The sequence below is a fragment of the Piliocolobus tephrosceles genome, chromosome 13, assembly GCF_002776525.5.
Source record: "Piliocolobus tephrosceles isolate RC106 chromosome 13, ASM277652v3, whole genome shotgun sequence".
NCBI lineage: Eukaryota > Metazoa > Chordata > Mammalia > Primates > Cercopithecidae > Piliocolobus > Piliocolobus tephrosceles.
This window is the reverse complement of record NC_045446.1, coordinates 114564687-114592260: the sequence shown is the minus strand read 5'-3', so window position 1 is coordinate 114592260 and position 27574 is coordinate 114564687. Positions and strand designations below refer to the sequence as shown.

Sequence of the window (27574 nt, the reverse complement as noted above, 5' to 3'; positions counted from 1 at the left end):
CGGACTCAGCAGAGAAAGGTGGTGGCTGGAGGGAGAGAGGGCAGGCAGACCCTGGTCTCTGGAATGGTCACTACTGTCCTTCAGCAGCCCATGGAAAGCAAAACTTCTGTGCCTTCCTGTGCCCATCTTTGACCTATGCTTTCCTGTGCCCGTGCCTTTCTTCCCACTGTTCCTTCCACCTCAATTCCCTGCTCCTGTGTCTCTTCGTGTCCCCTCCAATGACCTGAGCATCCAGGCCAACACGCCTTCTGTGCAGGCTCCCCTCATTGGTCTGTCCAGCAAGAGAAACCGTCGCTTCCTGTGAGCCCTCACAGCAAATGCTAGGGGTTTCTTCTTTAACCTCACTCACAATTTAGGGTGGGAAGCCGGGTGGTCTGAAATAAGCTAAGTTACTGAATTTTTGGAGCCTCAGTTTCCTTTTTTCATCAAGGATAACACCTCTCATGCAGGTTCCTGTAAGGATTAAATGAAGAAACATGGAGAGTATCTGGCACTTAGTAAACTATCAATTAATGCCTGCTCCATTTCCCTGGAATGGTGCGTGGGCACTTTTTAAATTCAGGGCAACATTGACACCATCCACTCCAATAAATTTATATTCCCATCTCCACTGACTCATTTGGCTGGGAAAACAAACCCACATGCCAATTCAAATAGACGCCCAGAAAGAGGAGGGGGAGGGACATCTTATAATTTATCAGAACTTCGAGCCTCATTTTCTTTTAACCAAAAAAGGACTGCCAATAGAAATCTATTTGATGACACTTCTTAAACCCTACTAAGCACAGTTGTTTGTGCATAGGTCTGTCTTCCTCATGGCATGGTGGGCTCCTCCAGTCGGTGACCACATTTTCTCTCTCTCTGAACTCGAAAGGGTTAGGCACAGTGTATGGTACACAGCAGAGGATCAATACATTTTTGACGAATCAGTGAATGGGAATGAGTGAATGAATGAGTGGAGTAAGCAATGACTATAGGAATGGAGGTTCTGAGACACAATCCTCAAGTTCTTTCAGGCTCAGAATCCATCCATACCAGGGAGACTTGGAACAGATTTTGCCATCTGGCAGCTTCTAGCCACAGTTGCTACGAAAGGACCTGCCTTCTTCAGGGCTCTGCTGGGGGCTGCCTGTGGAGAGGGTGGTGAGGTCTTAGAGGGAGGGGAGGGAGTAGGGAGGAAGGTGCTTGTCCAGCCCTCTGCTTCTCCTCCCCTTGGAAGCACCAGATGGAGAGAACAGAGCGGGGTGGGAGCGAGCCAGCGGCCCCTGGTTGGATGTATTTTTACTTCAGGTGTGACGTTGAAACCATGCGGGTGTATTTTTAGTCCTGCCCAGTGGGCGGTGTGTTCGCCTGGGTTGCCTTGGAGAGGACTTCTTTGAGTTTCTAAATTGGAGCTGCATCTGTCAGGGCTCCTGGGCTCCAGCCCAGCTCTCCTCCCCCAGGTGGGTGGACAGGTCCATTCCCAGCAAGTGTGGGGCCCAGGGCAGGTCGCAGTCTGCTCAGCCCTCCTCCCTTCAGACACACGCACACACACACTCCTCCCGGCACATTAAACGCATCTATGTGAAATCTCAACACGGTGAAAGTTAAAACTGCTCTGCGAGGGCAAAATTACAAACAGCCTGACACATGAGACCTGGTGGGGATGTCGTGTCCAGCCCCTTCATAACAAGGCGAGGTGACTCTGGCAGCAAAAAGAGAAGTGCAACAGCCCCCGTGACACCAGTTTACATGTATAACCAACTTGCACCTGCACCCCGAACCTAAAATAAAAGTTATAAACAAAAGAGAAAAGACAAAAGTCTTTCCTGAAATTAGGCAGCTAGTGAAAGGCGGTCAGAGATTCCATCCGTTACCAGAAATTCAGCCAGTCCCCCTAGAGAAAGAACTTCAATGGGAAGAGATGCTGTGAGGAGGTGAGCCCTAACCATGTTGTCTTGATCACAGTCAAGGACTAAACACACACCCACACACACTTAGTGGCACTTTGTAAAGTGCTCTTATATGTGCTTATTGCATTTCGATACCCCAACGGGCTTCTCACTCCCATTTCACTCACTAGCAAACGGACGTGCTGTGTGGTTAAATGATTGCATCAGGCTATGCAGTAACTGAGTTGAGATTTAAAATCCGGGTATTCAAACTCCAAATCGTGTGCTCTCCCCTCTCTCCCATGTACTACTTGTGAGCAATTACTGGACTCACTTCATCTGCCTTCCCCCTTTTCTCTACTATTTTTGAGTCATACACATCCTGGGGTCCAAGAACTGAGCTGCCAGGATTACCCTGGGAGCCACGAGACCGTTGCTGTATGAGAGAATCTCTGCTTCATTCGGTGAGTTTCCAAAAGAACCTCCTCTTGTAATAATACTTGTGTGTGTTTGGAGAGGCCTTAACATTTTGACAGATCTCTCCTTTCCTCGTTTGATGCCTACCCTGTGGGATAGGAAAGCTTATCTAAAGAAGTTAAATGATTTGCCCGACGGTAGAGTCAGAATGAAGACTAAAGTCTCAGTTCAGGTTCTTTCCACTCAGCCATGAAAAGGATCAGTGCTTGGGAAAAGCAGAAAGGGGCACTATGGTTAAAAGATGGGCAAGCTGGCTTAGCTCAGGCCCGGTGAGAAGCCACTGGCCACATGAACCTTCATGGCCCCAGCTTTCTGTTCTCCTCCCACCCCACCCCACATCATTTGCACTTGCAGGAGGCCCAGTTGCTGGTTGTCTTCCTTCTTGTAAGGGCAACAGACCCAGTGTAGTCCTTCTTCGTGAATGTAGCTGCCATTCACCAAGAGACTTCTGTGTGCCAAGCACTGCCAGCTGTTAGCATTGGTTATCTCACTGGATCCTAACAACCTTGTGAGGATAAAAGTCATCAGATTTCAGGATTCGTGGATCTCTTTTCGATGGGGTTTGTCTTGGCGGGGACCCTGGATAATGCCTAGGCCAGGCAGGTGAGCCGTGGAAGCAGCAGGCCCATCCCTCCTGAGCACACCTGCTCCCTGAGCAAGACAGCTGCAGCCTCTGGGCCTGTCAGCAGCAGTCGCAGAGGCTGGGCTTGGCGCAGGAGGCCTTATTATGCCATAGAAAGGGCAGGGAATGGGCTTTGCCTGCTACAGAGGAAATCTGAGCATGGTTTCACTTTTCAGATTATGGCTCCAGCAGTATCACCCCTCTGACTACAGTCAGCAGCTGAGATGTTACCTCAGGTGCCAGTGAACCCAGCTGCTTCAAAAAGCAGGGACTATCTGCTAGAACCCCCATCCCACAAAGCCCAGCCAAGAACACAGCCTGGAACATCTGCCCACAGCACCTAGTAGTCCAGAGGCCCTGGCACGAAGCATCTGGTCCTAACTTCTCTGCTTGGAATGGCTGCATGTCTCCCACACCATTCTCAGGCCACCTCACCCAGCACATTCCAGGAATGACCAAGCCCAATGCCAGGGAAGGCAGAGGGTTAAGCCCCAGGGTCAACTTCACTGGAGCCAGAACACTCTTTGGTCACAGGGTGGAAGAGTTCTCTCAAAGACACTTCATTAGGACGTGCCAGTTCCCAGGGTCCTGACCAGGCAGCTGCTACAGAGGAAGTCACACAGGACCCAGCCTATCTGTCTAGCCTCAAGCCTGGAGAGATTCCTCCCACCCCATCCACCAGCCCAGCCCCAGGACCCGTAGCATGGCTGTCATTCTCTCAGGGCTCACCTCCCTTGGGAAAAGCAGTGCAACTCTCCCACACTACACTGCGGGCCAGAAGCTCTGCAGTCAAATCCACAAATACTTTTTTGAGCCCATACTGTGTGCCAAGTTTATGTCGCTGCTACTTTCTATGCCTATATTTCCGTCCGTCCCTGGACAGGACCCCTTTCCGAATTTACCATGCCTTACACATGTTGGAGCTCAGTTAATATTTAATTGAATTGTAGAGCGAAGACCACTTGACTGGAAACCTTTGGCAGCCCTGCCTCTTGCTGCACCGCCTCTCAGCATTTACCTCCTGGCTCACAAGCTCCTGCCTGACACCAATACGTCCAACAGCGGTTGACACCCACAGAACGTGGACCACCTGCCAGGTTCTTTACCAAGTACATTACCTGCGTTATCTCATTTAAACCTCACGACAATCTAGATAAGGAGATGGTACTGTTTTTAGCCCCATTTTACAGATAAGGGAACTGAGGCACAGAAAGTTTTAGTGTCCAGTGATGGAGCTAGAGTGTGACCCAGGCAGCCTAAGTCCAAAGGCTCGTAACCCTGAATCCTGCCCCCCTGATTGTACCAGACTTCACATCCTGAATGGGCCAAAGCAACGTATGCTGGCTCCTCTGTTTAAAATACCCCAGTCTACCAAACACTGATCTGTATGCCAGATATTATCTTATTGTATTCTAGCTACTATCAGTTTTCTTTTTGATAGTTGAGAAAACAGAGCCCCAGAGAGATGAGCTAGCCCCAGGTGACAAAGCCAGTTCTCACCAAGTCTATTTCTAGAACATGATTCTATTTCCCACTGCCCAACACAGGGCCATGGCTGCATTTGCACCTCTAGCTATAGGGCTGTCAGGATCATGCTGGGAACTTCCATGACCTTTAGGATAGTCTCAAGGGAGTGATCTGAACACCGCCTACTGTCCTGCTCTGTTCCTTCCCCATGCAAGTGTGGATTCTGCCATGCAGTCTGCACGAGACAGAAACAAGTGCATTATAAACAGGGCTCACATTGTTTTTACTGAACTAGAGCTGGACTTGAGCATGAGCTCTCTGGTGGTCCCATGTGGGTAGAAGTTCTGAGCTTGTGATGTGTGGGAGAAAGAACTAGACACATGGTGTGGAAAGTGCAAGATTCTCAGAGCTATGAAACTAAAGAGGAAGCAGAAGAATGGTTTGAGGCAGGGTTTCTGGAGCTGCGAGGAAGGAGATCATTCGCTGGTAGACCAGGAAAGGTTTGGAAGCCACTTGGAAAAGACGGAGAAGTTTGGAGTGAAGGTGGGGCGCTGTTGAAGCAGATGGAAAGAGACAGACTGCCTTGGCATTGAGGTGGAAAATTATCACTACAGACACTTATAAAACACCTATCCACACCAGGTGCTGTTCCAAGAGTTCATTGATTAAGAGAGAACATTTCAAATTCAGAACCCAGGAGTGGCCCAGACAGGACAGTGCAGACCAAGAATGTAGGAAGCTAGAAGTATCAGTAACACCATTCTAAAGAACTGGCCTGTAAGATGGGCTTACCCATGTCAATCTAGAGACTGTGCACCTGGAACCTGGCTCCCTGTGTGGGGTTTGGGCTTTGAGGCCAGTGAGAGCCCGCCCTGCTCATGTCTTCCCTACTGCTCGGTGGCATCAGGTGGGCGGTTTGGGATGGGCCGTGGTACGAGTATTTACATCACGGGGATCAGCAAATGCTACAGATCGGAGCTGCTCCCTTTCCCCGCCTCGAGAGACATTTGACAGCACATCAACCTAGAACTATGACAATTTATGGGGTGCTCCCTAACCTATTTAATGAAGCCATCCAACAAGCTTTGATGCAGTAGCTACTTCGTCTAAGCTGCTGACTCTAAGGTATCATGTAAGGTGCTGGGATAAAACAGTGAGCAAGACAGACACAGACCCTGTCCTCTGGAGTTAACAGTATAGCGAGGGAAACAGAAATAAGGTTGACCCAAATGCTACCTCAGTTAATTCAATCGTGAGTAATGCCACAAAGGAGACAGGCAGGGTCCGGAAGCCACCTCACCCTCTACCCCTGACCAGCAGCTCCACTCTCTGGGTTCCTAATGGAAAGGCAAAGCACCACTGCCCTCACTGTCTTCTTACTGCTCATGCCTGCAGCCCAGCTTTTCCTTACCAATAATGGGCAACAACTTTAGCACCTCCACGTCCCTGGTTCTCAGAGAGGTTTAGCAGAGCAGTCTTTGGAAAGCCAACCTCCTCCCCCACCAGCACCTGGCCAGGCCTAGCTCCTGCCCCTCTTCCGCTCCTCAGGACACCATGGTTTCCATGGGAACCCACTCACTTCAAAGGGGAATGAAGGAGACTGGAGGGGAGGAGGGGGAGGGAAAACTGGATTAACCTCACCCTTTTGGCCCTGGCTATGCACTGCTGGCAACCTAATCCCCCGATTTAGGCAGCACCTAACATCGAACCCATCACCAGCATGGGCAGACGGGTACTGTGGCTCAAGCTAAGCTTGAACTTCTTTGGGACAAAACCCCAGGGTTGAGGTGGGGGCTGGGGGAAGAGAGAACTGAGGTTTGGGAGGTTCAAACCTGTGGTCCCTCACTCCACCGGCCTCCCCTCTTTGGACCCCCTCTCAGTGCTGCTCCTGGGCCACAAACACAATTACCCACGATGTGTATCCAATCATGGGATCTGCTCGGATTAGACTGCAATCATTAATCTGAGCGGGAGCCCCTGGTTGCTTTGCTGATTAGTCCAGATGATGCTCTGGTATGATCCAATTAAAGACAGACGCTGCCCTCCGTCCCCCACCCCACAGTTTCCACATCAGAAGGGAACTAGTACATTTCATTAACACATCCTCATACACAAATAAAACCTCCCGGGCACTGGCAGGCTCCCTCCCCTTTGTCACACTGTCCCTCTGCCACCCAGCAGGGCCCTAGGCAGGGAGGGGCCACCCTCACCCTTCCTTCATCTGTGGTTCTAGGAGGGGCCATGATGGGGCCTCCCAAAAGCCGGTGTGGGGCACTCATCTGAATGGAAAGGGTCTGGTTACATTTATTGACATGAAACGCCGACTCCCCGATGTGCTTTGGAGCAGCCAGGCTGCCCCAGGCAGGCAAATCTAATTAAAATTACCTGACCCTACAGGAGGCCGAGCTCCCTGCCCGGTCATCCCGGGGCAATGGCTGCAGAGAGGACGGCTGGTACTAATGGGAGAGGTGTGGTTGTAGGAGACAATCCTGGGGCTGCCGGGCCAGGAAGCAGCAGCAGGACTGGAGAGATGGGAAGCCAGCATGCTGCTGCTGTCAGTTCGGTGTCCTGAGGTGCTGGGGCAGCCACGTTTGCCTGGGATTCCCTCTTCCAGATCAGACAGCTGCAGACATATTTTGGGCAAACACCAAGGGTTGCAGATGGTCAGCCCCGTGGGAGAAGATAAAGCCCAGGAGGGAAGGGAAGTAGGAAGAAGTGTTAATTGCAGAAAGGTCTAGGCCATACTTCAAGTGACATTCATGTGATGGCTCCCATGGGAGCGGTGACCCACCTCTCCTGCAGGTTGGCCTGGGTAGGGTACGTGCCTGGTATTGTGAGAAGGGCTTTGGAACCCATGGTTCGCATTGGTGAGGACCTAATAAACCCATCTGTTTGGTGCCAGACATGGGGCCAGGTGCCTCCATGGGCCATCTCATTGATTCTTATCAAGTCTGCTGCTTAGGTTCCATCGGGACATGAAAGCTCAGAGAGGCTAGGACACGGTGGAGGTGGGACTCAAACCTAGGTTTCTAAAAACTGTTTGTTACACCACTCATCTGGGGGTCTTTCTCGACCATGATCTATGCTCACTACAGGCCCCTGTCCCAGGGTCTGAGCAGCTGCGAGGTGAGTCTTCAGTATGCATAGGAATCCCCTTAGATCTTGTGAAAATTCAGATTGTGAGTCCTTAGGCCTGAGTGAGCCTTGAGAGCCTGCATTTCTAATCTGCTCCCAGGTGCTGTGATGCTGCGAGTCCACAGGCCATACTTTGAGTAGCAATGCTCCAAATAGAGTATGACAAGCATATGTCATCAGGCTGTTGGGCGGTTTTCAGAGGCCATGTTACTCCCTTCCCTCCTTATGTTCCCCACAAAAGCACAAGCCCACCGCACCTTGCCCGGGTTAATTACAGGTGGCTGTGCAGTCTCACCTCTCCACTCCCAGCTTCTCTGGCCACTGGCTGTCCTGAAAGGTCCTCTCCCAACCCATTTCTCCACCTAGTGGGGTCTCTTACTCAACCTTTAGGACCAAACTCAAATATTGCCTTCTCTTTGAAGCCTTCCCTGTTGCTCTGGCCACGCAGCTCTGGTTTCTTGTTTGCACATGAGATGGTGTCTGGAGAGACGGAGGGAAGAGCCTGTACCTTGACCCTCCTTCTGTTGGAGTCTAGCACAGTCCGCACATAGGAAAAGTAAGGATTCAATAAGAGAGTGTAAAGAGGGAAAGGCAGAGGGAAGGAGGCCCATCCCACACTGGGGTGGCTAGCTTGACCTTTCTTAGAGTCTCCCTGACAGGTACCATGACCAGGTCCTGGAGTTCTTTGGGGCCCAAGCCAGAGCTCCCCACCGGCAGGCAGCTGGGCCTGGCCTATGTGTTTCGCAGGGCAGGGCACAGGTGCTGTGTTTTGTCCCTCTGCTGGGCCTGGGAGGCCCCCAGTGCCAGGATCCGTGATCAAAGGCCACTGCTCTGGACTCCCAACTGTTGGTATTAGAGGCATTTGGCTTATCTGAGGAACTAAAAATAATGCCGATGAGAATGAGAATAACAGCCCTAATTACCACCATTACCATAAAGGCACTGTCATTGGGGTGGCGGGGGAGGAGTCAGAAAGAAATAAATCTTCCTATTCATTAGTCTTGGGTGAATCATTCCACGTGTTACTGGCATTTGCACCTGCTGCGGTGTGTGCCCAGCCAGAGGCGAGCCATGCTTGCTGATGCATGTGAACATATAAGCTCCCACAAGGGAATGTGAGCAAGGGTCCAGCCTCAATACTGAGTGCAGACTTGGGCACCTTAGTCCCCACCTTCGGTTACCATATTCTTAGTGGATATGATAACTAAAGTCCCTGTGGGAACCTCATTCAGGTTTGTTCTCAGGTGACAGCATCTTCCTCCCCAACTATGTACAAGAACGGGAGTTCATCAAGGAGAGAGGCATTTCCCTGAGCCCCATCCCACCCTCTGCAACATTCAAGACTCAGCCCTGGATGCGTGGGGCAGATGCAGAACAAGACAAAACAAGCTGCCTGTCCTCAGCAAACCCCCCTTCTTGGGGAAAAGTGCCAGAACCTACAATCACACCCAATACCTATTATGTAAAAACAAAGACTACCATGGATCCAAGTGTGGTCCAATAACCAGCCGCATCAGATTCACCTGGAATGCTTTTAAAAAATGCATCTCTCTCTTCCTATAGCTTGATCTACTGATTTGGCGTCTTTGAGGATGGAGCCCACAACCACGTGTTTTAACAAGCTCTCCCTGTGATTTTCATGCTTCCTAAAGTTTGTGGACTGCCGAGTCCTAGAGGGTGCGGTCAGAGGTCCGCCAAGCTCTGGCGGGCTTGATGGAGGGAAAGCAACAATGGGGCACAGGGCGAGGACAGGGTCCTGAGGCAGCTGCCTGTTTGACTGAGCGGAGGGTTTCTGATACCCATTGGGGTCATCTGCCTGGTTGAGATAGGAAGTGCTGCTCTTGGAAGATGCTGCCTAGCCCTCCATATCCCTCCCTAGACATTTCCAGAAAGCTAGAGTCACTGTGGCCAGCTGAGGGGTTTCTGAATTGACTAGAGAGAGGAGGCCAAGGGAGAATAGCTATTGGCCGTCATCTCTGTCAAGCCCACCTTTTGGCCTGCATTCTCACTCACAGCTGAGCTGGGCCTGAAGCTGGTTGAGGGCTGTAGACACAGCTGAAGTGTCTCCTACCTGTACACAGCTCGCTTGTCAGCCTCCAGCTGGGCCTGGGGGTCGATGGGGGCACTGGGTACAGGTGTGCTGGCAGCAGCTGAGGGGGCAGAGATGTGGACAGCCTGGGCCTTGGAGGGTGGCTGGGCGGTTGCCGTCATCTGCAGAGAGAAGAAAGGGGAGATGGTGGGTTAGCATGGCCAACGTACTGGTCTCCAGGCTGTAGTGTGAGGTCTGCCTTGGCCTGTGCTGTGCCCGGAAGAGAGCATGTGGGCAACAGAACTGTGAGCACACACTGAGCGTCCATTCGTACGTGTGCTACCGTGGGGAGAAAAGCTGGCTTTCTTCAAATGAGCATGTTCTAGAAAACAACTTCAGGCCATCCAAAACCAGGAGACACCCAGCACACTCTGAAAAGAGATGACTCTCAACGCAAATATGGTAACCCTTGCCCAGAAGGAGAAAAAAACAATAGGATGAACCCTTTAAATTGTGCTTATGAGTCGTTTGGACCATCATACAGTTGATTTGATGACTTTGAAAAGCAGGAATAAAGGGGCTGAATCAGCTGTCATTTGGACACAGGTTTATTTATTCCCTTTAATGCAAGCCACAGGCAATGGTCCCAGCGGTTTTGACTGACGACTGAATGGCCCTCCAAATTTGGTTTACCTGGCCACTTCAAGACAAGCAGTCTTTAGTGGGCAATGGACAGATTCTTGTTCTTGGCCATAACAAATATTTAGGGCAGGGGTTTTCATAATCTGTGACATGTTTATGAAGGTGTCCCGAGACCGGCAATTTTGTACCAACCAGAGCAACTCCTTTTAATACTATCTGTTAGATTTTCTATCTAAGGTTTTGTTTAAAGAAATGGTTCAACGATTTAATTTTTTTTTAAAAACCATCATTATGGAATTTCATGCTTTTTTATTTCCTTCAGTCAAAGAAATGTCTAAAAGTGCGAATGATGATAAGCCTTAACTGATCTCTTATACCACCCTGTCCATAGTACGATGGTAGCTCTCCCCACATGTGGTGTTGGGCTTCACGTACTTATCTGTCTTCTCCCCTGAGGCCTTGGTCCCTCCTTCATAGCCAGCTTCCAACTGGCACATACTTACTAAAAAGGTTTGATGCTTATTAAAAATACTTGCGGAGAAAATGAGTGAGTAAATAAATGAATGAACGTGCCTTGAAAGAATCAGATATTTTATAGTTGCAAAGTTCATCATATGAATCTAGGCCCCTGCTTTCTGGAAGAAAAAGTATTATACTTCTGTGAATACAAGCATTGCTGGTGCATATATCCCCAAGACATTTGCATGTCTTCATTTAGATCTCTTCATTTAGATCTCCGCTCAGATGCCACCTCTTTGGAGTACCATACAGCTCCTCCGCCTTTTGCTTTATTTTTCTTCATAGCCCTTACCCTTACCATGACTATATTCTGTATTTATGTGCTTATTGATTTTCTCTTCACTCCCAGCTAAAACATAAACTCATGGAGTGATTGTAACAGTTGAATTCGTAGGGCCCAGAATAGCCTGGCACTAGTAGGTGTTCAATAAATATTTGTTGAATCAATGAATAGATGAATGATGGGTGGTGAATGAGATTGAGACTGTAAAAGAAATGTACCTGCTTTCCTAGATTGTATCATTGTTTATTAGGCAGAAATACCCTTGCCACTGTTGGCTGATCTGGGGGAGCCTTTCCAATCTCAGTGGGTAAGAGGCTAGACATAGCATCATGGTGCCTGGAAGCCAGAAGACAATTGTTTGAATCCTACCGTCTCCCCCTATTAGCCTTTGACCTTGGGCAAATTCTTTAACTTTCTTAAGCTCCTATTTTCTCATCAGTAAGCAAATTGGTGACCTTTTGGAATTCATGAGTATTAAGGAGGTGCTGTAAGAAAGAAAGTAGAAGCAAATGCTATTCCAATTTTCAAAATAGAGAAAGAAAGTGAATTCTGAAAAAAACCAAAACCCAGTCATCTTCACACTTATCTGGGCCAGATTCATCCCTTCATTCACTAATGCAACTGATCATTTCTTCAAATACTTCTTGAGTCCCTGCCACGTACCAGGCACCATGCTGGGCACTGGGATCACAAAGATGAGAGACTGCTATCAGAAAGCTCAGTTCGAGGATCTGACATGATCGTTAAGCTGCAGATCAGGAAAACATGGTGTAAGCGACCTCAGCAAGGTATTTCCCCTGATAGCCTGGCAGAAAACGCGGAGAGACGCAGCCTGGTGGACAATTGCATGGATTAGCAAACTACACCCAAGGGATGACAATTAAAGGATAGATATCAGTTTGGGGCAGGTTTCCAAAAGAGTGTCACATGCTTCCTCCTTATCCTCTTATTCAGCACTTTAATCAGTGATTTAGAGAACGTCTAAAAAAATGCTCAACAAATTTATGAATGCCGTGAAACTGGGATCCAAAAGATCTTTACAGATTTTGGCAAGGGGCTAAATCTGATAAGATTAATCTTCATCTAATAAGTTAAAATTTAACACTTCTAACATTTGGACCAAGAAAAATCAATATTGAAGTGCAGGGAAGGAGAGACATGGCTTAATAGCCATGTTTTAGTTGACAGCCGGCTCAATGTATCAAAAGTGTAATGTGTCTGTCAAAAAAATCCAACCTAAACTAATGCTAGCTGAGGATGCATTAACAGAGGCATTGCTCACAGCATGCAGGAACTTCTGGTCTTGCACTACTCTGATTAAACAAGTACATGAAAATACATTCAAAGCAGAGTCAGCCAGGATGGTAAAGGGGTTCGGTACTTTGTTGTATGAGGAATATTTGAAGGAACCTGGAATATATAAGCAAGATTTGGAGGATGGGGGAGAAGGGGAGACATGAAAGCCCCCTTTGAATATCTGAATGAAGGGATTTGATTATATCAGTTCTGTATGACTCGAAGGGCCGAACTACAAGCAATGCATTTGATCTATAACAAGGAGACAACCTAAATAATACTTTTCCAATCCCCAACTCTTTAAGGCTGGAATGGGCTGCTTCCCTTTCCAGGTGAATTTCCTGCCACTGCAGAGGCCAAGTAGAGTCGGACTGACCAGCTGGGCCACCGTGGAGAAGATGGGAGCTTCAGCTGGGTGGCTGGGTTGCATGATATCTGAAGTCCCCTCCAACTCCAACAGGCTCAGACACCATGAGGGTGTTTTAATCATCAGCACCCACCGCACAGTGCTGGTGTGAGGCTCGGATTTGACGATGTGTAGTATGTAAAAGTGCTTTGGAAACTCTAGAGTGCTTCACAGATGGAGGAGAGGTTGTTATTATTAAACACGAGATTTCCGGAATGTACTGCTGCCATAAAGCAAGGCATAGCTACATCTGCACAGCTCGTTTGAGGGTGACATGTAGGGGGAAGAGTGTGCTCTGCTCTGCCCACTAGGAGTGAGTTCCCTCGTGTCCTTGAAGGAATCCACAAACGGCTTCTGTTAGCTGAGCTCCTCGGATGAAGAGGGATGAAGGAGGATGAAGTCCCCCTTCTGGGCAGGAGTTTGGGGAAAGGTGGGTGGGGAAGGCCCTGGTGGGTGAAAGAGGAAAGCTCAGAATAAAATGTAAATCAAAAGTGGTCACTTGCCAGTGTCCTAAGAGGCCCCAGCTGAGAGGCTGTGACCGGCAGAAGTATGGGAAGAAGACAGCAGAGCTGGTCTGAGGAGGACGATGACTCAAATTTATATAGCTCATGGGGGCCAAGTCAGCAAACTCTGCATTTCCTGCAGGTTTGGAGAATGAGTGTTTATCCCCAAATAGGTTTCTTTTTCTGGCCAGAGATATCCACTTCCCAAGAACTGGAGCTCAAAGGGAGAGGACCTGCAGCTGTCCACAGGGCTTGGGGGCCAGGAGGATGGGGATAACTTGAAGTAAATTTTTTGGGGGGAATTTACTGGGCAGCACAGTCTAAAAAGTAGGCTCAGGTGTGAACCAGGCGCAGGCCGTGGCTATTAAGCAGTGGGCTGAAACTGCCTTGTTCTGGCCTGTGAAAGCCAACTGTTAAATCTTCAGAAATTTTGCAAATTGGTTGACATCACATTGGGAGCTTGAAATTGGCCATGGTGGGAGCATTTACACCATGGAAATTGGCAAATGCTGCAAATCAGGGCTTGCCCCTGCGCTCCCCACCCCGACTCTGAGAGCAAGTTGTTAAATATTTACTAGCACATCTCTAATTTCAGTTTTTCCCCAAGTAGCTTTCTTCCATTCTTTTTGGTCTGGCATGGGAAGAAACTCATCTTACCCACTCCAGGAGGCCACCTGGTGCATTCACAGCTGGTCTCAGAACTGGCCACTCCAGATTTGGAGCTTTTCTCCAAGGAGCCCTCAGAGCACTCTGGAGAGCCTGCCCTGGCAGCCCGCTGGGGAAAGGGACAGGTAGGCATCAGTGCAGGCACGAAGGACTGTCCCTTTTCAACCAGGGGAAGCTCAGGCAACGTTGAACAATGTCCTGAGAACTGCCCGGGAGATCAGAAAAGCCTCAGAGAATGGAAAGAGCAGAGGATCCGGCCCTGGGTTTGATGCTCCTCTGCCAATTATTAGCTACGTGTTTTGGGACAAGTTTCCTGATCTCTTTGGTTTCCTAATCTGTAAAATGCAGGAGATAATACTCACTCTGCAGGTTGTGCTGATTAATCAAGAGAACCAGACAATGGTTACTGGTGGGGCAGGAGGCAGCATTCCCTGTGGAGGCCCCTATGAGATGTGACACTGTGCCAGCACCTACACACATGCTAAGAAAATATTTCTGGAGTGGGTGCAGTGGCTCACGCCTGCAATCCCAGTGCTTTGGGAGGCTGAAGTGGGTGCTGTGTTTCCCATGTCCTCTCTTGGCCTAGAGTTCTTTCTTGGGGCAAATACCCTGGGGCCATCACCTCCATGCACTTCCCTCCTGTAGATGCTATAACCACTGGACTTCTCTCTGCCATCTAGCCAGAACCAGTTCTGCCTTAAGCTTGCAGCTAAGGAAACCCTGATTCTTGGTTTGAATCAGATTCTCGGTTTGAAGGTTCTTTCTCTTCCCATTCTAAAAAGGAATGGGAAGAGTCGGGAGTTTTCAGATGTATATGCAGGTGTGTAAAATCTGGGTGAGGCTGAGAGATCCAGCCACGCTGGCAGTCTGGTCTTCTACTCATGAAAATGAGTAGGAGATGCTCCCTGGTGTGTTTTAAGGGGTGCTGGGAAGATCTTACTTGCCCTCAATGACACCCAAAACCCCCACAGATGCTTCTTTTCTGTAAAGCACTATCTTTTTCCAGTTGTAAGGAAGAGTGACATGTTTTGTTCTAGTAAGCTAATAAAATATGTCTGGGCTGGGTGCAGAGGCTCACGCCACTGTAATCTGTAATCTCAGTGCTCTGGGAGGCTAAAGCGGGAGGACTGCTTGAAGCCAGGAGTTCAAGACCAGCCTGGACAACAAAACAAGAACCCACCTCTGCAAAAAGTAAAATAAATAGGCTGGATGTGGTGGTGTGTGCCTGTAGTATCAGCTACTTGAGAGGCTGAGGCAGGAGGATGCCTGAGTCCAGAGAGTCTAGGCTGCAGTGAACTATGGTCGTACCACTGTGCTCCAGCCTGGGAGACAGAGCGAGACCCTGTCTCTTAAAAACAAAAACAAAAAAGAGAAAAAAGCTACGTGGGCTTTCATGCTTCACAATAATCCCGCACAGTAGGTTATCATCATCTCCATTTCGCAGATGAGAAAACAGAAGCCCACGGAGGGCCTTCTGACTCATCGTACTATATGAATTGGAGCATTTAATTACTTTTCTTTGAAGAGGAGAATGGAAAGATTTTTTTTCCACTCTGTGAAAAAAGAGGCAGGAGGTGTGGGGGGCTCAAATTAGAATGAAACTTCACTCCGCCTCTGCACGTGTTCTAAGTCTCTATCTAGTCCACCCCAGTCCACTCACTGCTGGCTCCAGTTTGTCCCACTCCCTCAACAAACCTCTCCCCTACGAGTTCAAATCATTCTCCCAACAACGATGGTGCCAGAAACAGTTCTCCCACGCGGAACCCAGGTAGGAAGGCACAGCTGGTTTATTAATCGAAGGTGGCTGAAAGCTGGGTCGACTTCCCTCCGAAGCTACGAGGAGCCTGGAGGCTGAGAGCTCAGAGGAAACCTGCCTGCAGGGGCTTCAAGCCTTCTGGAGCCTGGAGGCCCAAGTTGCATTCAGCTACTGCTTCCTGCCAACTTCCCTTCAGACTTCCTATCTTGCTCATGGGAGGTGGGAGCAGATGGTTGAGAAGTGAGGGTGACACCAGGGTCTTTCTAGCACCCATAGAAGATGGTTGGCGTTGGGGAGAGCAGAAGCGTCCGTTTCAGACAGAACTAGTTTTGAATCCCACCCTTACCACTTACAACCTTAAAGATGTAACTTTACCTTCCGGGGTTTCAGGTTCCTCATCTGAAAAATAGGCGAGGTGCCTCCTACCTCCCACTGCCATGATGGGGATGGCCGTCTCCTCCAGGGGATGATGGCAGAGCATCTGGAATTGGGTCAGGCTCCTCTCCCCCAGGCCCGCGTGGCCCTCAGCATGCTGCTGCGACTGTCTGCTCACTCGCCTCCCTCCCTCACTAGACTGTAGGATCCTTGAGGGCAGGACCAGGGCTTTTCTGTTTACTGTCATAGCCTCAGTGTCTGGTAGAGAGAGTATCTGAAATATCTGTTGAATCAGGAATGACTGGTACGGAGTGGGTAGGTCCGATTGAATGCTACCATTTTAGCTGCAGATTTACCTCCTTGACCCGGAATCCTCAGGCTACAAAAGATACGTCTACAGTTCCCGACCATATAACCGACTGGGGGGAACTGGGTGTCCAGCCCAGAGCTGGAGACAATGGCACAGAGCGCGATGTGCTGGGATGAATCTCTACTTTGTATTTGGCTCTCTCCTGCCGGTGTGATTTGGGCAAGTTACTCAACCTTTCTCAACCAGGGTCCTCATCTATAAAATGGGAATAATTATACTCAAGGTACAGGGTGTTCAGCATTAAATGAGACAATTATATGCAAAGTAGCTGGCACTCAGTAGCTATTCAGCATATGGCGGTTATTGTTAATATAATCCACATACCCTACAGCCCACACCCTGGGAGCTGGCTGCTGCTGTTTCTCTCATGTGGGCTGCCCTGGGGGTCCTGCCAGTATGGGTGCCACCCCTGCTGGAGGAACCCATTCTGCATAAGCTTCCTGGGAAGTAGGCAAGTGTGAGTTCAAGTGCAGGAACAGGGGGCCCGTGGTGTCACAGAAGGTTACATTATGTGTTACCAGCTTGGAATTGAGTGGCACGCCCAAGGCAAGGACTCAGTTCCTCTGAGCCTCAGTTTCCCCATCAGATAAAAACGGAGCTATTAATATCTCTTCCCAGGGCTACTGTGAGACCATATGTGAGGATGCATTGCAAGCAGCAGATGCCCGGCAAACCTTGGTTTCTAAGCAATTCCAATGCTTTCTTTTGCTAGATTTCTCCTCTGAATCAAATCCAAATCCCACCCTCTGTTCAGATGAGCCCCAGTGCCCCCACACCTCCTATGCCCCCCGCCACCCCTCCTCCGCCTACGGTCTTGCTTGTTATGACTATTAAACCCCCACATATCTCCCACAGGGCCTCTTTCTGAACACGCTGAACACCCAGGCCTGCACCTTCTCAGCACAGGCACTCCTTGTTTTCCTTTTTCTTTTTTTTTTGAGATGGAGTTTCGCTTTTGTTGCCCAGGCCGGAGTGCAATGGCACCATCTTGGCTCACCGCAACCTCCACCTCCCGGATTCAAGTGATTCTCCTTCTTCAGCCTCCTGAATAGCTGGGATTATGCCGGGCACAGTGGCTCATGCCTGTAATCCCAGCACTTTGGGAGGCCGAGGTGCGCAGATCACCTGAGGTCAAGAGTTCGAGACCAGCCTGACCAACATGGAGAAACCTCATCTCTACTAAAAGTACAAAACAACACAGACACTCCTTCTAAGAGGACATTCCCTTTTCTGAGCCCTCCATTTGACATGGCAGGGTGGGCGCCAGCCAGCCCCAGGAGGGCCCCCTTAAGCTGCCAAAACCTTGTGTTCTGGCTCCCTGGGGCTGCCCAGGCCTGGCCCTCCGGGGGCCGCTGAGATTTCAGGCGGACCCGGCAGGGCTGGCACTCCCTCCAGGTCGGGGCAAGCCAGGTGTGGATCAGTTTCCTGGCAACCAGGAGAGAAGCCAAGGACCCGGGAAGAGGTCAGGGCTTGAGGTCACTTGGTAAACATTAAGTTTGGCCTTAACAGGTAGGAGGCAGCAGGGGGCATGAACAATGTTGTGGGGCACAGAGTCCAGGGCGCTCCAGACCTGGGCCTGCTCAGGCGAGCTGGAGTGCGGGGATATGTCCAGTTTAAAGACACAGATGACTCAAGCAGGCAGAGAGAGAGGTCATTGTGTACAAAGAGAAGAAAAGGCCCAGCAGAAAAGAAAAAAGAAAGAGAAGAGTCTGTTTTGATGAGTCAAAGCAAGGGAAAGCGGGTCCCCATATGGTCCCTGGGGTGTTGCCCCCAGGGGCAGAGAGACCCTTCGATTACAGTCACAGAAAAAGCCGAGGGAACTTTCAAAACTCCTGGAAGCTGCTCACGGATCCACAGCCTTGCACCTGCCCAGCCCTCCTCCCCTTACCCTATCACCTCAGACCTACCCTTGGTTGCCTGAGTGCACCTGATGGTGTCCACCCTCCTGCCTTTGCTCCCATAGCTGCCTCAGCAGGGACTGTCCTCATGTCCCCCACAGCCTGCCTCCCACCCAGATGCAGCTTCAACTCTTCCAAGAAGCGTTTCCTGCTTCTCCTCCCTCCCCAGGCCTCAGAAGACTGGACTCCTGCCTCATCTGAATGCACCCCAACACCGGGCCCTTTGTCCATCTCATGAGCGGGCTGGTCTCCCAGCTTCCATGCCTGCCCGCGGTGCACTCCCATGTGTTAAATGAGCGAAGGATGACCCCAAGGAGACAATGATGAGTGATGCGTTAAAGACCTCCAGGATCCCAAAGCCTGGGAGAGGCCAAAGAGGGCTCCTCAAAATATTCCCCAACCCAGTTAGCCCAGGGAGAGGAAGGGCTGGCAGCAGAGCCAGGCAGCCCAACGTAGCTCAAAGAGGCTCTCGGTCACCTCCATTCTGATCTTGGGCCAAATGGATAGAACAGGCCACAGAAGAGTTAATCAGTGGTGTAAATGGGGGTTTTGGTTAGTTGATTAATTTTAAAAGGGTTTGTAAGCAGTGGTTTACAAAATGTGACTCATGGAACATTCACTGCCCCTAACTGCATTTCCTGAGCTGTCACTGACAGGAGGCTAAGAAGAGGAAAGTTGCGAACTCCACTTCCCAGCTTTGTGCATTTTCCTGGGGACTGATGGCCCCCTGCCCATCCCACTGCTTCCCTCTGGAAGATCCTTCCCTTTTGTAATAGTCCCAAACCAGTGATTTCCAATAGGCCTTTCAGAGGGCACGCCAGAATCCCAGTGTGTGCACATCTCTGTGTATCGAGTGTGTAAGGGGGCTGTTCATAGCCGGTAAAACCTATTTGACATGCCTGTTATGTTCCTAATAAAAAGTAATTCAGGTTCAATCCCATCTGGGCTTCTGGAGATGTGCAGGTGATTGAGTGAAGAATGAAGTTGGGGTGCGGGTGAAAAGGGGTTGAGGAACACCACTGTATTTTTTGTACCCACACTCTCAACAGTCTTGCAAGGCAGGGAGGGCAGAGTTATTCTCATGTTACAAACACAGAAACTAAGGCCCCATATGGACTCTAAGCTCCAAGAGGACAGGAACTCCGTTGATTTTGCAACCCAGTACACAGCACAATGTCCGCACGGCCCACAGGATACACTCAATGTTTATCGAATGCATAAGCGAATGAAAGAAACAGCTCTGAAATTACTTGCCTGAATTTGTATAATTCATCAGCAGTGGAGCTGATGAATTATACAAATTCTTATTACAAGGCCTGATTCCTGAATTTCTACGAGGTTGAGTCATTCCATCCTCCTCTTCAGATCACAGACTTCAAGAACAGCAAGCATCCTGGGGCCCTAACTCACCCACCCGCCTCCTGCCAGGCCGCACACACATCAAAGCTTTCCAAAGACCAACTAAGACCAACGGCGCAGGAAAGGGAGGCGGAGCACGTAAGGTCCTCCCCAGACCCGCTGCTGACTTGGATCGCCTGTCCCCTGATTTATTTTAGGCTTTGTATCCCAGGGCCATTAACTATTTTTGTAGCTGTTTAGGGCATTTGTCCTGCTTGGGGACAAGGGGGTAGACAATAAAATCTCTGTGTTTGGTAAATATTAGAATATAGTAAGATCATCAAATAACAAACCTAGACCAGGCCAGTGGAGTGTTTCTTCCCAAGCTTTAAAGCCATGCTGACAACCCACCATCTCCAAATGGGCATAAAGGCCCCACGGTTGGACCTGGAGGTTGTTTTTGCCTTTTACACAACGAAGGCTCCAGGTCTTGAGTGAGGTGGAGGTCAGGGATACATCCAGCTTAAAGACATGGGTGGCTCGAGCAGGCAGACAGAGAGGCCACTGCGCACAGAGAAGAAAGGCCCAGCAGAAAAGAAAAAAGAAAGAGAAGAGTCTGTTCTGGTGAGTCGAAGCAAGGGAAGGTGGGTCCTCATATGGTCCCTGGGGTGTTGCCCCCAGGGGCAGAGGGAGCCATCAATCACCATCACAGAAAAGGCTTAGGGGAGCTTTCAAAGCTGCTGAATGAACTCTATTGCTGCAAAGCGAATGTGTTTCACAGGCAGCTGAGCAGAGGGACCTGCAAGGCAGGGGGCTCCAGCCCTTAAAGAGATGAGAGGAATGTAAAGCAAGTGTGAAAACATCTGAAGCCGCTTCTGCCTGTCGCAGCTGCGTGGCCGGGATGGAGGCCATTCACCGCCAGGTGCCCCAGCCACCCCCTTTTGCCTCCAGTTAATTAAACCAGCTTGGGGATCCTAATGACTGATCAAATCCCATCCAGCTTCCCCAGGATATCTGCCTGCCCCGCCCCACCTGGAGTGGGGATGGTGCTGGGACAGGGAGGGAAAGACGATGTCCAGAGAGACGGGTCTGGCTTCCTCAGTGTGGCTGGCCCGGCTTTAGCCTTCCTCTTGCAGGGTAAGTGAGACACTGTTGTGTTGACCCCAGATCTCAGTGCCGTGTCCTGGAGTCCCAGACACCATTCTCCCCACTCTGAGAGATGCTGGAGGATCAGGGTGGGGGGAATGGGAGGGACGCAGCTTTTGCAAAGGACCTTGAGCAAACACTTGACTTCCTTCCAAAGTGAGTCTCCCAAAGCGGATCTCAACAGGGAGTTCTAACTGCCTGTCTTGTCTCTCTCTGGTCAAAAATGAGGCTGCATCCTTGGTGAACTGCCAAAACCCTTTTAATGCCACTCATCATCAAGTAATGCTACGTAAGCACCTAGCTACCTAGCCATCAATTTGTTCCTAAACTATCCATTGAGTTTAGTTTCACATCGACAGGGGCTGTGCCTAGTGGGTCAGACTAGGATCTACCAGGATTTCTGCTTTCTAGTCCAATGCTCATGCAGCTGACACATACGGGACACGCAGACTGAACATCCTAAATACTGAATACATACTCAAATAGATACAATATTTATCTTGCTAATAAGCCAAGGGCAAAGATATTTTTGGAACGGTAGGTATGTGTCTGCGTTTGAGGAAAAGCTGTGGGGGCTGGTGCAGATAATGAGAGTGTGTTTTGTGTGGGAAGGTGAGGGGAGTGAAGTGGTTGCTTTTGCTAGTGAACCCGGATGGCTCCCCGGAGTGGCTGATGGAGCTACAGAAGTGAGAACTTCGCTTGGTGGGTGATGTTGCATATGGGTGTTACAGGAAGGTCTCGAGTGACATTTCTGAGAGTACACGAATCAGAGGTATTTGCCTAGAAGGAGTGACAGGGTGGTCGTGTGTTCCCAAGAAAATTCTGGGAGGGAGGCTGGAGTGACACTTGCTGGGATACTAAGCAAGGCAGGAGAGGAAAGAAATAGTAGCAAATGGAAGGGTCAGTGGGGATGCTGGGGCAGTGGGAGGAGGGGCTGTGAAAGTCCAGCTGACAGCCAGGCCACTATGGCAGAGATGCAGAACAGAAGCGGGGTGATGCTGGAATCAACACAATGCACTGAACTGAGGATCACACACCTATTTCACATCCAGGTCTCTCTAGAGACAGTGTGGTCATTAGGCAATCATGGTAGAATTACACCACCCTGGTGACTTAACCCTACCTCTTCAGGGCATAAAGTGAGGGTCGGCATCAAGGACCCAGTTACAGCATGCTGGAATTGGAGTCCTATAGTTAAGACAGTAGAGGGTGCTGCTACTCTGGCAGAATTTAGCAGGAAGCTACCAGAAGGAGGAAGTAGGTCACAGGGAGGGTTCCACTGGGTTGTTGCTTTTGCACTTTCTTTTTTTCTTTTTTGAGATGGAGTCTCACTCTGTCTCCCAGGCTGGAGTGCAGTGGTGCAATCTTGGCTCACTGCAAACTCCGCCTCCCGGGTTCAAGCAATTCTCCTGCCTCAGCCTCTCAAGTAGCTGGGACTACAGGCGTGTGCCACCATGTCTGGCTACTTTTTGTATTTTTAGTAGAGACAGAGTTTCACCATGTTGGCCAGGCTGGTCTCGAACTCCTGACCTCAGGCAATCCACCCACCTCGGCCTCCCAAAGGGCTGGGATTACAGGCATGAGCCACCGTGCCCAGCCTGCTTTTGCATTTTCTTTTTTTTTTGTTGTTGAGACAGAGTCTGGCTCTGTTGCCCAGGCTGGAGTGCAGTGGCCGGATCTCAGCTCACTGCAAGCTCCGCCTCCCGGGTTTACGCCATTCTCCTGCCTCAGCCTCCCAAGTAGCTGGGACTACAGGCGCCCGCCACCTCGCCTGGCTAGTTTTTTGTATTTTTTTAGTAGAGACGGGGTTTCACTGTGTTAGCCAGGATGGTCTCGATCTCCTGACCTCGTGATCCGCCCGTCTCGGCCTCCCAAAGTGCTGGGATTACAGGCTTGAGCCACCGCGCCCGGCCCTGCTTTTGCACTTTCTAAACATACAGTCATCCTTTGGTGCACAATCAACAGAGTGATGACCTTACAAGCAATCACAAAATTTCTCCAGGATGGACTGCAACAGAACTGAGGGGCTAGAAGCCGCTTAACCATTGTATCACTTGGCTTGTGCCCAAATAGCACGAGGCCATAACCATGAATGCTTCTCTACTAAAATGGGAAGAAAAAAAAGGCCTCCCTCATTTTTAATAACTTTATTCCCCAAACTTCAAAAATGAAATTGCCAAGTTAAGAACTTGCCTTGAAAAAAAAAATTCTAATTTATTATAAAGAAGGTCCGGGGCTTGGGAATTTTTTAATGCAGATTCCTAATTTTCCAAAGTGAGATTCTCCTGTGCATTTGAATAGATTATGCTCGGTATTGCTAGCCCTTAGCACAACGGGAACATTATTAAAACGATCGCATGGGTCTCAGAGGAAGGGCTCTGCGTCTCACTTCCTTTTTCATTTGGGGGACTTCATATCAGAGACTGTCCATTTGTTGCCTGTGGAAGAAACTGGGTTTCTGAAGAGGTGATGGAGAGTGTGCTTAGCTGCCCAGGTTGTGAGGAAACAAGTCATACGTGGTCCAAACATAATGAGATTAGACCTAAAGGAATGAGGAGGGAGTGGACCTTGTTTCCTGAGAGCTCGTTTTGGACAGGATTCCCTGGTGTGCCTGACCCATGTCCCCATGAGGCTCTGCTTCCCTGAAGATGTGGAGTCTCAGAGAGTGGCTGGTTCTCGGGGATATGAACACTCTGAAGGGAAATGCAGTAGAGTCCCCCCTAGGAAGCTGGGGTCCATATCTCGAAAAGATAAAGGGAAGAAGTCAGGGGTCCAATGCAAGTTTGCAGAAAGTGCCAGAAGCCAGGCATGCATGGAAGAGCTATTCCTACAAGGGAGCCCCTCCTAGAAGCCCGAAAGAGTGGGCAGAAGGCCCTCAAACACCAGCCCTCTCCGGAGAGAACAGCCTCTCCCCCTAGAGTCAGAAGCCTTTGTTCTGGAGGCCTCCACCAGCTCCCCCATCTCTCCCACTTCACCCCTGCCCGAGCTCCACTCCCTTAGCCCCACTCCTGCTCAGTTTCCTTGGGAACCAGCTCAGCTTGGGGAAGGCCAGTGGCAATTTGGGCATAGCCTAGTGGCTTCGTCAAAGCCATAAAGACCCTGACACCTTGACCTGGTCAGTTCACCATTGACACTGATGCTTCTCAACAGATATTTCACTCATGGATTGCCAGGGTTACAAATAGATGGCAGCTTCCCCAGGGCAAATTATTCCTTTGCTCTAAATGTGAAGATTTTAAATGGTGACATTCTGGCGGATCCTCAGAGAGGAGAGCCTTCGGGCAGTCCCTGTATCTGGCTTCTGTCTAAGACCTTAGAGATGGAAGTGGAGTCTCCCTTCTACCTCACAAAGGCTAGAGCAGCTTAGTGGTGACTTCTGGGGAGCTGAGCACCTTCGGACTGCAGCCCACCTCCATCCGTCCCTCGACAGCTGGGATTTATTAATCCAGCTGTATGCTGATCATTAAATTAGGCTTCTGGATCAGCATTCAACACAGGCCCTTGCTGCAGCTCTCCCGCTAATCCCCGCCAAACCAAAACTTCTCCCAGCTGCCCAGGCAGTCAAAACAGGGAAGGGTGGGTGAGCGGCGAGTGGCCGCCATCAGTCATGCCAACACTGTTCTCTGACCTCTCAGCCCTGCCCTGGTCTATCCTTGAGTCTTGGTTGGGTATGGAGGTGTGGGCCTTGGCAGCTACCACCTGCTAAATACAGGCAGGGTCCCCATCTCTGTTCCCCATTCTGACTGGAGAGAGAATCCAGTTACAAAACAAGTGGAGCCCAAGTTCCCACCGCTGAATCGATATGTGGGCACCGATGTGTGCTGGCTGAGCAGAGTGGGAATGGATCTGCTGCTATCGAAGAAGAAAGATCTTGCCCCTATTCTGGCCCCTAGCTTCTCCTTCTCTCACTTCTTTCTTGGGAGGTAAAAGGTTCCCATCAGTTGAGGGCTCCTTCTGAACTTTGTCTCGGGAGCTGAAACTACAGAGGGAAGGGACTTGACATAGTGTTGAATGCCTGGAAGCTTTCAAATACTGGAGCCATGTAAAGGCCAAGTTCAACCCTGTGGCTTATTCATGGAAACTACTGGCATGAGCAGAGGGTTCACTGAGAATGGGGTTAGGCTGGGAGAGCTGGGGAAGTAATGTGATTTGATATGTGGGAGTGGGGCCGTAGACACGTGCTCAGAGATGGGTGAAAGACCAGGGCCTTTGGACCTTCAAGGGCAGAGCAGTCAAAGGGGTTCCATATGCTGGGTACGCTAGAAAGAGCCCCCAGAGCATCTGGTAATCTCCCGGGGGATGACAAAGATGTATAAAGCAGCTACTATATGCTCTCACTAGGCTGGCGGCATCAGGACCATAGTGAGCACAAGCCCAGCACCTGCATCTTAAGACCCCTTTCATGCTGCACAAAATTTCCATGTAGCCCACGAGAACCGCTGTGTCTGATGAGTGAAGGATGGCAGGGTAAGGCAGAGAGTGGCTGCTGGAGGAGTGCAGATGAGCCTGCCCATGGCACTCAGCGGGCAACTGCTGCACATGGGCAAATGTGAGGATGGACATTCTAGCTGGGTGCATTTCACATCACAGGTGCCCAATAAATAATTATCGAATTCATATTGACAGGAGAGTGTGAAGGGAAGTGTCAGAGAATGAAGGCTTCTGTGAAAGCACAGACACAAAACTCAAAGTTTCCAAAGAACCAAGGGTGGACAAGAGGAGCACCTGGGGGAAGCAAATAGGAAAAGCGGCTGGTCTCAAGGATGTAGGAGGGCAGCCCCCACAAGCTGGGCAGGCTTCCAGGAGGAGGAGGGCAGACAGCATGAAGACAGCAAGAAGGCACTGCTGAGGAGGGGCCTGCTGCAGGAATGGCAATCGGGGTAGGGGGTGCAGAAGATCTTGGGGGGCAGCTGTGTGTGAGCTGAGGGGTGGAAGCTGGGGACCAGAAGAAAGGGGTTGTGGGGTATACAGAAAGAATCTTGGCTTTTAAAAAGTAGAAGCCCAGAAGAGTTCTGAAGAGAACAGAGATTCTCCCGATAGCAGGCAGAGGAGGACCAAAGAGCCCAGGTGACGGAGAACGGGGCCTGACACTCCGGAGCCTCTGAGTAGGAAGTTTCCCAAACAGAGGGCGGTTCCCCTCACATCTGGTACCTGGCTCTCCCCAACTGTGGATTTTGCCCCAGTCACAACAAAGGGGTTTGGCTGCGCTCGTCTGCTGTCTGAGGAGTGGGGTGGGGGACAGGACTGTGACCATTAGTCTAGCTTCCAGTCCTAGGTCCCGGGTTCTGAACCTGGTGACTCCCCTCGGGGTCTGGGTTTGCAGGACTCTCGCTCCCCAGGCTGAGGGGGAAGAGCCAGGAGTACCGCCAGGACATGATTGTGGGAGGCCTGGCTCAGCCCTTCGGCCCCTGGAATATCCCAGCCTGCAGCCGGGGCTCTAAGGCCACCACACTCCCTCCCCCATGGTGGGAGGCAGCGGCCCCTGCGCACTCACCTGTGGGCTGTCCTGGTAGGGTGGGGGCGGGACATTCTGCGTGGCCATCATCGTCAGAGCGGGGGCTGGGGAGGCATGTTGCATCATGGGATTGATTCACATGGAGGACCTGTGGGCAGGAGAAAGGGGGCCGCACCGTTAACACCGCCGAGCAGGCCCGCCCTGGGCACCCAGCAGCTCCCTGTGTCCCCCGCTGGGCCACCTGGGCCGGCTGGGTGCAGCAAGGGTTGCACGCCCTTCAGGGCAACAAATGAGAGCTAAGGGAGAAGCCTGGGTGGGGAGGGGCTTGCTGTGCTATTTTGACTTGAAAGAAACAATATTCAAATCATATGTAAAACAACCGGTACCCCTGCAGCGGCGCTTTGTTCAGCATCAGCTCAGGCCTGTTGTGCATGTGGGGAGGGGTCCTAAAGGGGGAGGAGGCCTGCCTGGTAGGAGCACGGGGGACTGGAGACCATTTGGATACCCCTCCTTCCCCAGGAGGGCCCCGAGTCCCAGCCTGATAAGGGTGCTCCTGGCCCCGGAGTTTCCCAGGCTTTCTGGAGCAGCCACAGCGCGCACAGGGGCAGGAGGGCCTCAGGCCAGCTACAGAGCCGCAGGGTCCCCAAGCGCCGAGCTCGCCCCTCCCCAGGGCTCACCACACCCCCTAGTGGTGGCAAGGACACGGGGGCCCGGACCCCTCCTCAGACTGCGGCCCCAGGGTGGCTGCCTGGAGGCCTTGGGGAAGGGAAAGAGGCAGGGAATGCCAGTCCACTCCTGTACTTTTCCAGGCGCGGGCTTGTGACTATGGGCGTGTCCACAGATGTGCCTGCATATCCTATTAAGCAGGACTTTCCTCAGCCTTGGTTTAGTATGGTCACCGGAATGTGTGGGTGCCAGAAGAGCTATCAGAGCCAAATGGACTACCTGCCTCTTTGGCTGGTAGAAGACAGAGGCCAAGGGTGACTTGTGTATGGGAGGGCGGGGGTTGGGGGACTTGCTGGTGAAGCTGGGATGGAAGCAGCACCTCCAGATTCCCAGCTCTGGGTCTGCTCCACTGTTGCCCCCATCTTTTCCCCATCACCAGTAAGCAGGCAAGCTGCCCCATGAAGCCTCAAGACTTCCTCTTGAACTAGGATGTGGTGCCATAAGTGGAGATAGCCCAGCTGTGCCACCCCAGGAACAGAATGTCCAGAGAGCTGTTGTGCTACAGTAGATGCTCTGAAATATTTAGATCTAGAAGCCACAGGCTAGCTGCCTGATACGGGGCTGTCCACTGTAGGGTAGGAGGTTGCTAAGAGC

At 50.7% G+C, this 27574-nt stretch overlaps 1 protein-coding gene across 5 annotated transcripts in view; it reads right to left on the bottom strand.

Annotated features, from left to right (window-relative positions):
• Positions 1 to 27574, bottom strand: part of PKNOX2 (PBX/knotted 1 homeobox 2) — a 268109-nt gene that overhangs the window by 55569 nt on the left and 184966 nt on the right. For 2 of the 5 annotated variants that reach the window (XM_023208560.2, XM_031933885.1), the window contains 2 exons: positions 26294 to 26402; positions 9644 to 9783 (listed from right to left, as the gene is read on the bottom strand). In XM_023208560.2, coding sequence (XP_023064328.1) covers positions 9644 to 9783; positions 26294 to 26380 — 227 coding nt within the window. In that variant the 5' untranslated portion in view covers positions 26381 to 26402. The remainder of the gene's footprint in view (positions 1 to 9643; positions 9784 to 26293; positions 26403 to 27574) is intronic. The other 3 variants (XM_023208561.1, XM_023208562.1, XM_023208563.1) reach the window with 2 other exon arrangements.